The sequence below is a fragment of the Teleopsis dalmanni genome, chromosome 1 (genome assembly GCF_002237135.1).
Source record: "Teleopsis dalmanni isolate 2A chromosome 1, ASM223713v2, whole genome shotgun sequence".
NCBI classification, from domain to species: Eukaryota; Metazoa; Arthropoda; class Insecta; order Diptera; family Diopsidae; genus Teleopsis; species Teleopsis dalmanni.
This window is the reverse complement of record NC_051846.1, coordinates 66121189-66134630: the sequence shown is the minus strand read 5'-3', so window position 1 is coordinate 66134630 and position 13442 is coordinate 66121189. Positions and strand designations below refer to the sequence as shown.

The following is a 13442-nucleotide window of genomic DNA, read 5'->3' as shown; positions in this document are numbered from 1 at the left end:
TCAAGCAAGTGTAAACGCTTGATGAGACTTTATAGAGAGTTGCCGTAATATAAATACTCAGTAAAATTAAAAATTTTATTTTGTGTAATTATTTAAATGTTTTATATGATGTGATATCCTTTTCTATTGCATATTATATGTAATATTATAGAATGGTTATGACAGGTCTTAACTTTTCTATTCATATGAATATTTTATTTTGTTGGTTTGAATTTCTAAAATGCAATGTTTAATAAGCTTATTAAAGTTATTTATTTCAAGCAATAGCTAATAGGTATAAAAATTATTTTTCCTATACTAAAAAGTTTAATTTTTTAAGATAATTATACTTTTTTCGATAGGAGTATATGCTACTTTGTTATCATAGCCCAACATATATATTCAAATTTTTTTTAATTTTATAATGTTACTGAAACACTTACTATATCAGTTGTTAAAATAATATTAAGAAAAAAGATTAAAAAAAAAAACAAAACAATTAATTTTTTAATTAAATTATGACTCAATATATTTTGAAATTTTATTCCTTATATATAAATACTTATAGAATATAATACAATTTGATCTTAAATTAAAAATAATTTTAAATAAAAAATTAAATACAATTCATACATAAATAATACTCAGTCTTGCTTAAAAACTAAAATAAATACAAAAAAAAAATCATTAAAAAAAACTAATTAAAATATACAAATTTAATATTTAACAAATAAAATAAATACTAATAAGTCTCTTTTTAACATTGTGTTTTATATTTACATATTTACAAGGATAACATTATGAAGTAATGTTTGACGCTTAATGAGTTGATGTCAATCACGCCACAACAACTCCAACAAATTCATCATCATTGACATCGTCAACATTATTGTTGTCAATTGTTGCTTTTACATTTATTGCTGTTGATGAAGTTACTGGTGATGTGGGCGTTGAACTGACCGCTTTTGAAACATTTAGTCGCTCATCCTCTGCGGGACTCATAATTGAAATCCTTATCGCTTCGGACTTTTCATTTGTTGACAATAGAGCAACACTGGCGCCAACATCGTATGCTGGTGGTGCCATATCGACGCTTATCAATTTATGAAATTTTTGCTTTGATACCTTCTCCTTGCGCCTCGATGTTAAATCTTCTTTTTCCCAATTTGTTATGTTTGTGCAACCATTACCAGTTATGGCTGGATGATGATGCACCGCAGCTAATGATGGGTACACAAATTTCATGCCAAATGAGAAGTGTTGATGATGTAGTGCCTCATCGTAGGTTGGCAATCCAGTTGCAATTGTATAACAGGGTGGTGATTCCATTTGATAGTAAGCAGCTTCATTGCCATCTATTTGACTAGTATGTGTAACAATTGTACCACCTGGGTACATGTCATTGTTCAAATGTGCTCGTATGTCCTTATCTGTAAATAGAATAATCGAAATGTATTGTTTAGTTAAACAGAAACGTGACTTGATTTTAATTAAATTTTGTTAAAGTTAACTAGGAGGAGAAGTAAACTTTCATATTTAAATTTCAATATTAGAATTTTTCTTTAAATTATAGAAATTTTTGTTCTCTACATATGCATTACTAATAGTGGAGTTATGGGTGCGCTCACTGGTACTGATAGCTCAGGGCGCCAGATCTCCTAAATTCAATTAATTCTGATCACACTAAAACTTTTAAGCTTACCTTAATTTTTTTTATACTGTTCGTAAATTGTCATTTTGATTTTTACTTAATGGGAGGACTCGGATTTGCTGGTACGTCGACCTCTAGTCTATGTATGAACAAACGCTAATCCTATGGTACTACAATGGGTCATTATTTAAGGTCATCTTTGGGACTTTCGGTACAGCTAATCTTATGCTACTACAAAGGATCATTGTTTGAGCTCAAGATGGCTTCGGACAACCTAACCTGACCTGTACGTAAACAGTAGTCTAATTTGCCAGATATGTTAGATTTTATTAGGCAGTGGCTAATAAACAGCGCCGCTAATATAAAGTAATTTTTATTTTATGATTAAGTATTATTTTACAATTTCATATCTTTTTCATTCTTATTTTCGTGTTTTCATATCTTTATCGTCATTGTTTTTAGTGTTTTCTTATGGATCTCATATAGCTAAGTGGAAGTATTATACTAATCTCGTTCAGATTGATTACATGTCCAACTTTGACAAAAGTTGTGATACTATACGGTTGTAAGCTGGATGTAATATTGAATGATAATTTTGAGGGAATAGCTATATAAAAAATTCTCACTATATTTAAATTTACAAGGGACACAAAAAATTTCTACTAAATAGATAAAAATCAGAATAATCTCATAAAAATATTGAGGCAATGGGATTACAAAATCACACCAACTGCTATATTGATGAACTTGCTTGCAGAAGTGTAATAGGGACACAATCGCACCATTAGCAACTATAGGTATATTTTTAATTCCCTTAAGACAGCTAGTACTCATATAACTCTGTCTCTAGCTTGTACTTCTAGGTACTCAGAGGTCAATGTTTACCATCAATCAGTGCTACCTATATACTTTCCTATACGTTATGTTTCCTGCATATTATAGACTGAAGTTAGACGGACATAAAAAAGTGAATGAAATAAAAAGATAAATTCTGTTTATGTGAAATTTCGTGTTTAAGATTGTCATTTATAATAATTTTCTTTGCTATTTTTATTTTTTAAAAATACAATAGAATTTTGTGTTCCCTAAAATTTCATAGTTCTTAAAATTTTTTGTAGCTTGATTGAACCACAAAAAGTGTCAATCAATTTATTTTATATCAACATCTCAAAGAAAAAAATTCTACGATAATAAATAATCCAAAATATGAAAAGACTTGTAAGGATTTAAAAAGGATATGCCATAATTGAAAATCAATAGAAAAAATATAGAAATACAATCTTACATTTTAAAGATTAGTATCCCCTTTCGAAACGAATAAAAAAATACTAAATTCACTTAATTCTTTTCCCTACAATCACTTGCTCAACACACTTAGAGCTGTCAAATTTTGATGAGTCTTAGTTTGAGTGTTGTTTGCTTTGACATAGTGCGCAGTGAAGTTTTTATCGGAGATAGGAAACACTTGTTTATCTCTTCGCTATGCATTCAAAATTTATAGATATATTATTATGTGTATGTTGTGGGAGTATGTTTAGTCTCCCCGGATTATGTTGAAGTAAAATGAAGGTGTGATGTACGTCATGGCAGCAGACATTGAAGCAACCAAATGAAGTAACAAAACACCAGAAAACTGGCACACAGTTGGAAACTATCAGAAACTATTTCAATAATGTTGACAGTTGCATGAGTTTGAATTCGGTTGCTGATAAAATCTATTGAAATTCGAGAGATATTTGTTTTTTACTATAGCTTTCTATATTCTTTCAATAGTACAAAATAAAAAAGAAAATAAAGTTGTTTGGAATTGCAAATTAGAAATTCATGCAAATTTGAATTGGTATTTCTTTGGATGCAGTATTTGACTTAACTACATTTCAATTACACAAATTACACAAAGTGCATACCACTATCTTAAATATGCCATATATACACAAATTTAACTGGAAGTCTGTTGCAATCCTTTTAGTTCCCAAACTTTATTTTCAATTACAAAGTTTAACTGCACTACGTGTATAAATCTTTGAGCACGTAAATAAATATAACCTAAGAAATACTCGTATGTCACAAAAATTAATACTCGAATGAAGTTTAAGCATAAATACCGAAGTTTGTCAGAGAAAATATATGCAGTGTATCCTTTGGGTCACCTCAATACGAATGATAGTAGAAAATATTCAAATAGATTGAACGTTTGAAAACCGTAATCAAAATTGTTCTACTTTTTGTTTTTACACAAAAGTTCTTTGTGAATTCTCATATAACTATAGATACTAAAAGGTATAAAAAACTTTGAGTGTACTTTACAAGCTCACAAATGTTTCTATAAATCCCGTATAAACACTCCTCAAAATTATTTGTACTAAATTGCATTTTAATGGCACTGAAAAATGCTCAACACATTTTCAGTTTATGTCTTTGTGCCCGTAATTTTATTTACCATTAAACGTGTCTGAGCTGCAGTAGGTCAGTCAATGTACACAGAAATTCTGATATCCACATGCAGACTTTATTTACGAGTATTTGCCTGAAAGAATGTTGATTGAATTAACTCAAATTTCTACTATATTGAAAATTGAACATGTCAGCGCCTAAAAGCCAGCCACACTTACTGCCGTATTGCTTTCGTGGCATACATGCAGGCGCATATCAGCATTTTTACTCTTGGAATTTATTTTTAATTATTTATGTTTAAACTATGAGTGGTAACCGGTCTGACTGACTGAGTGACTGACACTAGCCAGTGTTTTAAATTGTTCATTAAGGTATTTAAATAAAGTATGTGCCATGTCTGTGAGTAAGTGTGCATGAGTATCTGTTCTGCTGTTTTGTTCTATGGCTTGTCTCTTATTTTAAAACAATTTGTGTTTGTATTTCTCTACCGTACTCTTCTTTTTTCGATTTTATTGCATATTTTTGCCTTTTTGCGGCATTTGAGTTGGCTTACACTGGATCTACTATATAGAATATGCACATTCTCATGGTATGGCAATTTTGGGTTAGCATGTGTGAGAGTTACCAACAGGCACAATATGCCGCATCTGTAATATTTTATGCACAGAAAAATAATAATAAAAAGCAGGCATCATTTATTAAAAAATGCTGCATACAAGTTGAAATGCAGCAATAAAAAATAAAAAAAATAAAAGGAAAAACAATACAACATATACGAAAAAGATATATAAAAGAAGAAAATATTTTTATATATATTTTATTATGTTGCTTTACTTTTTGGTGCGCCCAAGCATATGCAGCAATTTAAATTCATTGCATGCCATTTACTGGAGTACACTTTGCATTTGGTGAGGCGCATGCAATCGTGTAGATTTTTGTGCGCCTATAACTGTGCCTGCAATTTTTTATTATTTATGCATATTGGTGTATTTGTTAATTTTTAATTTTTTATGCGAAATTTTATTACAAAATGCGGCAAAGTAGGCAATAATTCACTATGAGCATCTGCTATAGTGACAATTTTTTTTTTGCCCAACAATTATTTTTAAATGGTTTTCTTTTGTATTTTTTTTTTATTGTTCCTGCCTCGGTAGTTGTTTGACAGTTTTCAGCACATAAATTTTAATTGCCTAAAACTGTGCTATAAATGCACTAAATATTTTAACCCATAAAATGCAAGAGTAAATTTGCATTATTAATTTATGTATGCACTTTTCAATTCATTGCACTCAATAAAATGCAAATTCAACATAAATTTTTTATCAAAACATTTAATCAATTTCTATTTCATACGGAAATATTTATTGCATACATGCTAGGCGCTCAATATTAATTTATTTGGCTTTTAGATTATAGCTTTTAAATATTTTCATATAAATTTTAAGCAATTTTTTTATTGCTATAAAATTTTTTAAAGTAAAATAAACAGAAAATAACTACATATGTTAGCAATAAATGCATATATATCTATGTGTATAATTTGTATAATGCAACATGTTTTTATGGTGTTTTCTGTTCATATAGATAAATATATGTGGCATTAATTCGTTATAAGATAAATAAAATTGATAAATTTAACCACACTTTTATTGCACATCGAAAGTTGATGTTTATTTGTGGGAATTTTTGCTTAAATTTTTTGCGAATAGTAGTGAAAATTGCTATACAATTTTAATTGAAATCAAAGTATTATAAATAGTATTTAAATTATTCAATTTAAATTTTTATTATATTTTAATTGATCTTAAAATCCTTTTAGGTTTATATTTTCAAATATTAAATAAAATATGTTTGGCTATATAAAAAGCTTTCATATACTTCCTATTCTAAGAGGTGACCTTGCTCTTCTCTTACTTACCAAAAATAGCATTATACTGACTGGACACCTAAGCCTTCATTTTCTCTGTTTTCTGTTAACAATCCGATTGTATGATCTTGGTAACCTCGTACTGTGCAAAAAAAAGTACCGTACTTAAAAGTCACCCGCTCACTGTAACTGTCGTATGTAGTTGTGGAAGAGAAGAGAGAAGGAAGAGAAGAGAGAAGGAAAAGAAGAAAGGGAAAAGTATCTTTGTCTGTCACTGTCCTGAATCTGTCACTTTCCTGAATTTGACTAAAAAGATTTATAATATTTAAAGTCTTCAGTCTCTCTTTAAGGGTCTGTCGATATTGCAGATATAGCAACCAAGTACAAAGGAGGGAAAAAGTATTTCTTATCCAATTTAACAATGTCCTGAATTTCACCAAAAGGATTCATAATATTTAGAGTCTTCAATCTCTCTTTAAGGGTTTGTCTATATTGCAGATATAGTAATCAAGTAGAAAGGAAAGAAAAAGTATCTCTAATCCCATTTATCACTGTTCTAAATTGAACAAAAAATAAAACTTATAAAATTTAGAGTCTCCAGGTTGTCGATATTGCAAATAATACAATCAAGTACAAAGTAAGGAAAAAGTATCTCTTATCAAATTTTGCACTGTTCTGAAATTTTTCATAGTCTCTATTTAAGGGTCTGTGATATTACAAATATAGTTATCAAGTATAATGTCAGGTTTGTTCTTATAAAAAAATCGTTTAATGTTTCAATATAGGAACCTGGAAATAATTGCCGAAATCTTCAAATAGTGTGTATCATCATAAACCCCCCAATAAAGCCTTAAAAGTGAATGGCATTTTTTTCACAGACGAGCTGTTACTGCTATTCACCAATTCATTTTTGAAAAATCATATATACTATATATAAAAATTTATTCATTTTTCTCCTAAAAACAGGCAATAGATTTCAATTTACTTTAATTTTATTTATTAAATCAATTTAATAATTTTTTTCATGCAGAGCATTTTTAAAGAATTCACTAGAAATAAATATTATATCTTCTATACCTAACTAGTTTCAGTGTTTGAATATTTAATAACAAGGAAGTTGCCACATTATTTCAAATTCTAAATGAATTTCCTTTAACCTAGCAACCTGAGCTGGCAGCTAATAAATTAAATATACAAGTTGAAGTAGCTGCAAAATATACTAATTGATTGCAAGTAGAAACGTGTGTGTTCGTGTTCCAATACACAACCTCTTATATTTTATGTGTTTCTATGTTGAAGCATTTGTTTACTTGTGACAGCTTAATAAATGTTACTAATTTCTTAGTTGAATACTTAAGGTTTCCAAAGACGTACTAAACCTATTTAAGTATTTATTAACTGAATTTGTGTAAAACTCTGTTAAGAGTGGCAAAATTGTGGCTACACACAAGCAGCAGACTAAGGAGATTAAACAAAAAGCTTGGCATAGTTTTTGGCGTAAATAAAAACTAATACTGTTACGAGTTTATTATTAGGCCAAAGAAATGCTAAATGACACACGTTCGTACGTAATTAAATAAATAAAGTATATATGAGAAGTTCTAAGAGAAAAGATACATGACACCAACGAGTAACTACAGCTATAAAACTAATGCCAGTTACTAAACTAATTAAGCTATTTGTGTCAAGCGCCTGTATCTATGCTTTGGTAAAGTGAAAGTAAAACTTTTTCATCAAACAATTTAATTGATACATTGAAAGTTTATTGCTTTTAGTTAACCTGCACAAGCAAAACTTGTCTACGTAAAGAAATTGCTAAAGCTCATTAGTAATATTGACAGTTTGACAGTTTGACACTTTTGTTGGTAACTCAAACAACATTGCTGGCATAGCAATAGCAACGATAGCAGCAACTTTAGCAACCAACTGAATAAATCATTTTTGTACTTTACTTTAAAGGCAGTAACTAAAGTGGAGCAGAAAGTGAACCAAAAGAGCAGAACACAACCTGAAAAATGTTAGCGTACCACAGCAACGAAAAAATAAAGAAAAACAGGATCTGGAAAAAAGGACTAAGGAAAAATGTGTTTGGTATCTCGCACAAAATGCTTAAGTAAATTTTAGGGAAGTTAATATTTTTAGGAGCTTACACTTTGACAGTTTATTTTGACAGCTTATTTGTAGGAAACGGTACGTATGCAAATGTGCTGTTCAGAGTTGAACGTGCCTTCCATTGATGGCAGAGTGTTAGGCAACAGGTGTAATATAAGTTCATGAATCCTTGCAGGTGTTTAGGTAGGCTTTAGTGGGTGGTTCCTTCGTGTGCTTGAACATGTTCAAGTGTTTGGTTGAGTAAGTCATGTGCAACTTAACTTTATTAAATTTTGTATTGATGCCTTTAATCATTTTAAATTTATTGACATGCTTAGCTTTGTTACATAAAATTACACACGTTCTATTTATTTATTTAAGAATTTTTTTTTTTTTTTTGGCTTCTACTAACAAATTACCTTACCCGCAGCGTAGCAGCGTTGGTATGGCTCATATCGTATCATTTAGCAAATGGCAATGTTTCATGTTACATTGTTGACATCTGCATTGTTCTTATTTATGTACATCATAATTTTTAACGTCTACTGTTAAAATTTTAGCAACGCTAGGATAAATTGGTTTTGATAAGAAAAACCACTCAAAGCGCCAACAACAGATTGTCGTTGTTACTGTTGCTGCTGAAGTTGTTGGTGTCGTTGAAGTTGTTGGTGTCGTTGTTGCTACCACAAAATGTTGTCATCATAATCGCAACTACAATATTTTTGCTAAAAGCTGACATAAAAGTTAGCGCTTTGTTGCTTATGAGCTTCAATGACACTCAGTGTCTTTGTAGCGGAAAATTTATGGTTTTGCTGGGTTACGTTGCATGGGAGCGATGTTGCAAGCATTTCCCCATTTTTTTTTTGTGAAAAGTGGTTAATATGAAAAATATTTGTAGCATTTTCATTTTTAAGGAATTTTATGTTCAAAATGCAATTTTATTCGAAATTAGTACTTAAGTACTTCCTACTCAAAGTCAAAATAGAACGAATGCTTTTATGCAGAAGAATTTTATGTGATAAAAAATTTCAAAATGAAAATATCACAAAATCGTGCGTACCTCACATAACTTTTTTGTAATATATTAAAAGTTTACGATTGTTTATGAAAGAAAAAAGTTCAAATATTTAAAATTTTACATTAACATTTCATAAATTAATGTTGCAGAAATAATACAAATTTTGCTTTAGTTGTCATATATCAAATATTCAAGGAAATGTTATTGCTGCTTATCTAATTTTGAAGATTATAGGTGCGATAGAAAGTGATACCTGTCGACTCTGTCATGAGGAGAAGAAAACATCAGAACATATTTTATGCAACTGCTCAGCGGCGTCAAGACATAGACTCGACTATCTTGGAAGCGGAATCTTAGTCTCAAATCAAATAGGTAATATTAAGCCCACAACAATTACGAGATTTATAAATAGTCTAGAATTGTCTTAGTTAGGCCTATAGGCGCACAATAGATCTTATACATATATTCATTGCCTATTATTTAATATATAATAAATCTAATATCAATTATTTATAATAATTAGTGTATTAAAAAATATGAGTATTAACATTTATCGTAATTACTCATTGGAGAGCATAATGGCGCACCGCAAACTATGAGATCGGTTACGCTGATCAATTGTATTTGAAATATATAATTATATATGTCTTTAATAATAAGCTATAATTATACCAATAAATATTAGTGCTAAACTCATAATATATCATAACATATTAATAATATATTCATTTAATATATTATGAATGTATGACCTAAATGACAATCTCAAGAACTAAAATAATGAACAACAATATAAGTGAAGAATATGATTTTTAAATCAAATTCGAGTTGGAGAATACAAGCTTAGTAAACCAATTTAAAAAGTATTAAGTCTTTTAGAGATGAGCTATTTTTGTGTTTTTGGGTCCATTGCCTTTGCAACAAACCTAAACATAATTATATGACATTTAACAACTTCTGGAATTAAAAACATATTTTAAATAAAAATATGTATGAGCTTTGCTCTGGATATTTAAATACTCGATGTAAGAGATAAAAACGGATGTGTGTTAAGAAGTCCAGATAATTTCAAAGAAATCGTAATGGAATATTTCATTTAGTACATATGCCTCAGCCTTTCATGAGAAAACTACTTCTTAAAAAATCAAAAAAGTAAGTTTCAAATTATGACTTAAATTTTAGCCGTAATTGAGGTCTATTTTCCTCAATTACGGAATTATAGTTCAAATTATATATAAAAATCTAATAAAATCTGTTATTCAGTTCATATACAAATTAACTCTTCAATTAGAAGGCACTTTTCAAAAAATTAAAAAAACAAGATTTGGTTTGTCTTAAAAACAAAACCTTATAGAGATTAACCAAATGCATGATAAGTTCATATTATAAATGGTTTTCAACCATCTATCATTTAGTTCATACATCACAATCTCTAAAATTTTTCAAAAACTTCAGTCAATAGACTATGTTTTGAATACTATAACTAATCTAATATATGTTTAACTAAAGGTTCTTAAGAATATTAAGAACCCCCTATTAGTTAGAGAAACAGAGATATAACTAACCGCACGGGGCGGTACATAGATCTTAGATCAGTCGTGGAATAATCATGAAGCTTCTGAGAGATACACAAATTAGTCAGTGAGAAGGGTGAGACTCTGCAGAAACTCCACAGCTCTCAAAGGGTAAAAGTGCCCAGATGCACTAACTCGGAAAAGGCTCAACATAAAAAAAATAATCAATTGGCTTAAAATGCTGTGTGTTCATTAAATAAGTTATAATTTTAAAAATTAAATTAATGATCTCAATACTGTGCCTAAAAAGGGGAAGAACCAGAAGAAATTCTATACAATAAAGCAAAATTAAAGGCATTAATTTGAATACCACAAAAAAACTATATGAAATAATAATTGATTTTGCTTTGAAATAAAAATGACTAATATATTAAATAACATTAGATAATGAAATGTTAAAAATGATTGTTTATTTTATATGAGCGAATAACTTTTTCTTGAAATTTGTTTATAAATTTATTGTCTAGACTTTGATATAGAAGTGAAATTTATTTATTTATTTTTATTTGCAAGACTGTGAAGGCATCCCAATACAAAATAGCAACTAAAAATTAAATATGAAAACTAATTAATTAAAAAAAGTTACTATTTTCTGGTACTAACATTTCACTGTAACTAAAAAATTAATGATACTTTGGACGACTACTTTTATGGATAACTTTATGAAAGTAGAGCAAATCGAATCGTTTAATCTGGTTTAAGTTAGTTATTATATGACTATAATAGAAACGCCAAGGTAAATAGATTTATACTTAAAACACTGCATTTTTTATGGATTTTAATGTCATTTATAAAAAGTAACTTAAAGAACTAATCATAATAGTATTGATTTCAGTTCTTAAGGAATATGAAAAAAGAGAATATTCTACATACGTATATATATATATTTATCTATATCTATATCAACATATATAAACACATTACACATATAATAAAATATATAAAAAACATGTTTTTATTATATATTACATATATAATATATAGATATACCTATATAGTAAAGAATATATAGTAAATTATATTATATATATATAGTTTGCTTTATTTTTTATTTTACTTTCTTTCATCAAAGGGAATAATATTTCTTCTATTCATTTAAAAAGGGTTTGCTGAATCAACAATAACATTTACTTACTTCAAATACACTTGAGAACTTATTAAAAGAGGGGTTTCCCACAAATTGATATGGAACGAATTTTGCTTGAAAAATGGAAACAATGCTTAATTCAGAGTACTAATCTTATATCTCAATTATAGTATGGCTAAAATTATTTGCTTGCTAGAGGTGCTACACCCCTCTTCATCCCAAAATTTCTTTTAAGCACTATTCATTTTTATCTAATAAAACTGCACACAAAATCAAAAGATACTTACTGCATTTTTTCCAAAGCCGAAATTTGCGATAAAAATAATATGTGAACATGATGAAAATCACTGATAGGATAAGTAATGCAGTCACCACACCAAACCACAAATAACTGATAACCGAGTGCATGTCAGTGGATTCAAGCCAACGTTCCCAAAAGTTGCTGGAAGCATCATTGAAATCGGCCAAATTTAGAACAGCGCTCTTGGAAATTTGTTCATTGGTGATGGCATGACCAGCAGCATCCAGAACAAGTGGATTGTGTGGTTCACCAGTGGATGAGATACCTGGGCCACCAGTGACAGTATCGTAGGCTACATTGCCGATATGTTGCAACAATGAATTGAACTTGTGCAACGTGTTGATGTGCTCCAAGTCACGATGTGAAGGGATTTCAAAGGTAATTTGATTGTGATGTTGCTCCGAACTGAGTATGGAAGATGAAGAAGCAATAAACTCAGCTAGTGGTGTATCTGGTGTAGTGGCCGTGGTGGTGACGGTGTTAGTGTTGATGTCAAATAAATAATTAACAACGTTGTGCGACATTTTGTTATATTTAAATTATATTAATTTTGTTGTTTTTAAATTTTAAGTTAAATTTAGTTTTTCACAAATATTTTTTTTCAATTTCGATTAATTATTGGACACTATAATTTTGTATTAAATTTTTGCCAATTTATTTTATTTAAACACAACACATGTCTTCACATAATTTCACGTCTTCAAAATTTTGACGGAATTTCTGAATTGATTTTGTTTGATTTTAATATTTTTGAACTCGCATTCCGAAGACGACAACTGCACACGTTGAACGTAAGAATCGAACTGAATTTTAGAATTCCAAACAACGTTCGCACAACAACTCGATGTTGTAACAAGTTTCGTACTGCGCTGAGGCACAAGTACGGTTGTATCTTGTATCTTGTATCTGCTGGATACACAGACAACTAACACTGTTCATACTTAACCTTTGGTGGTTGAACATATACGCTCAATTTGAGTTTGGCAAAGGGAAATTGCACTCTTTGCCTCGCTCTTTTAGTTTGCTCAACAAGCATGAAGTTATGCCACAGGTCAGAGTGCAATGGAAAAGAGTTTGTGCCACACGCGTAGGTGGCATTTTTGTTTATATTTTCATCTGCTCCTAAAGGAAGAGGCACCACTTCTATACAGCAACTGGTTCGTCGTTTGGTGGGATAGTGATGGGATAGCCGTTTGGAGCTTGCATATTTCACTACCACACGCTACTGACCTAATTCAAGTTTAATCTTTTATTTATGAACTTAGGAAGCAATTTTTTGCGCATATTGGATGTGTCGTTTCTATTTGTAAAGAAGATTAAAGTTTTCAGAAACTATGAACGTTTTTAATATTTTTAAATGTTGTTTTCCGCAAGAAAAATTCTTTAGCTAAAAAGTATAATGCATGAGATGTCTTGGGTTGATAAGGAATAGGGGGACTGGAAAAAATAAGTTATGTTTTGTAATACTTTGGCAAGTAAA

The 13442-nt window shown here is 29.6% G+C and overlaps 1 protein-coding gene across 1 annotated transcript; it reads right to left on the bottom strand.

Moving 5' to 3' along the window:
- Window positions 1-734: 734 nt before the first annotated feature.
- LOC119673258 (protein commissureless 1) lies at window positions 735-12798 on the bottom strand. Its single transcript, XM_038084513.1, has 2 exons — window positions 11949-12798; window positions 735-1409 (listed from the first exon to the last, which is right to left on the bottom strand). The coding sequence occupies exons 1-2, from the start codon at window positions 12484-12486 to the stop codon at window positions 817-819; spliced, it is 1131 nt and encodes a 376-aa protein (XP_037940441.1). The 5' UTR covers window positions 12487-12798; the 3' UTR covers window positions 735-816.
- Between the last annotated feature and the right edge of the window lie 644 nt (window positions 12799-13442).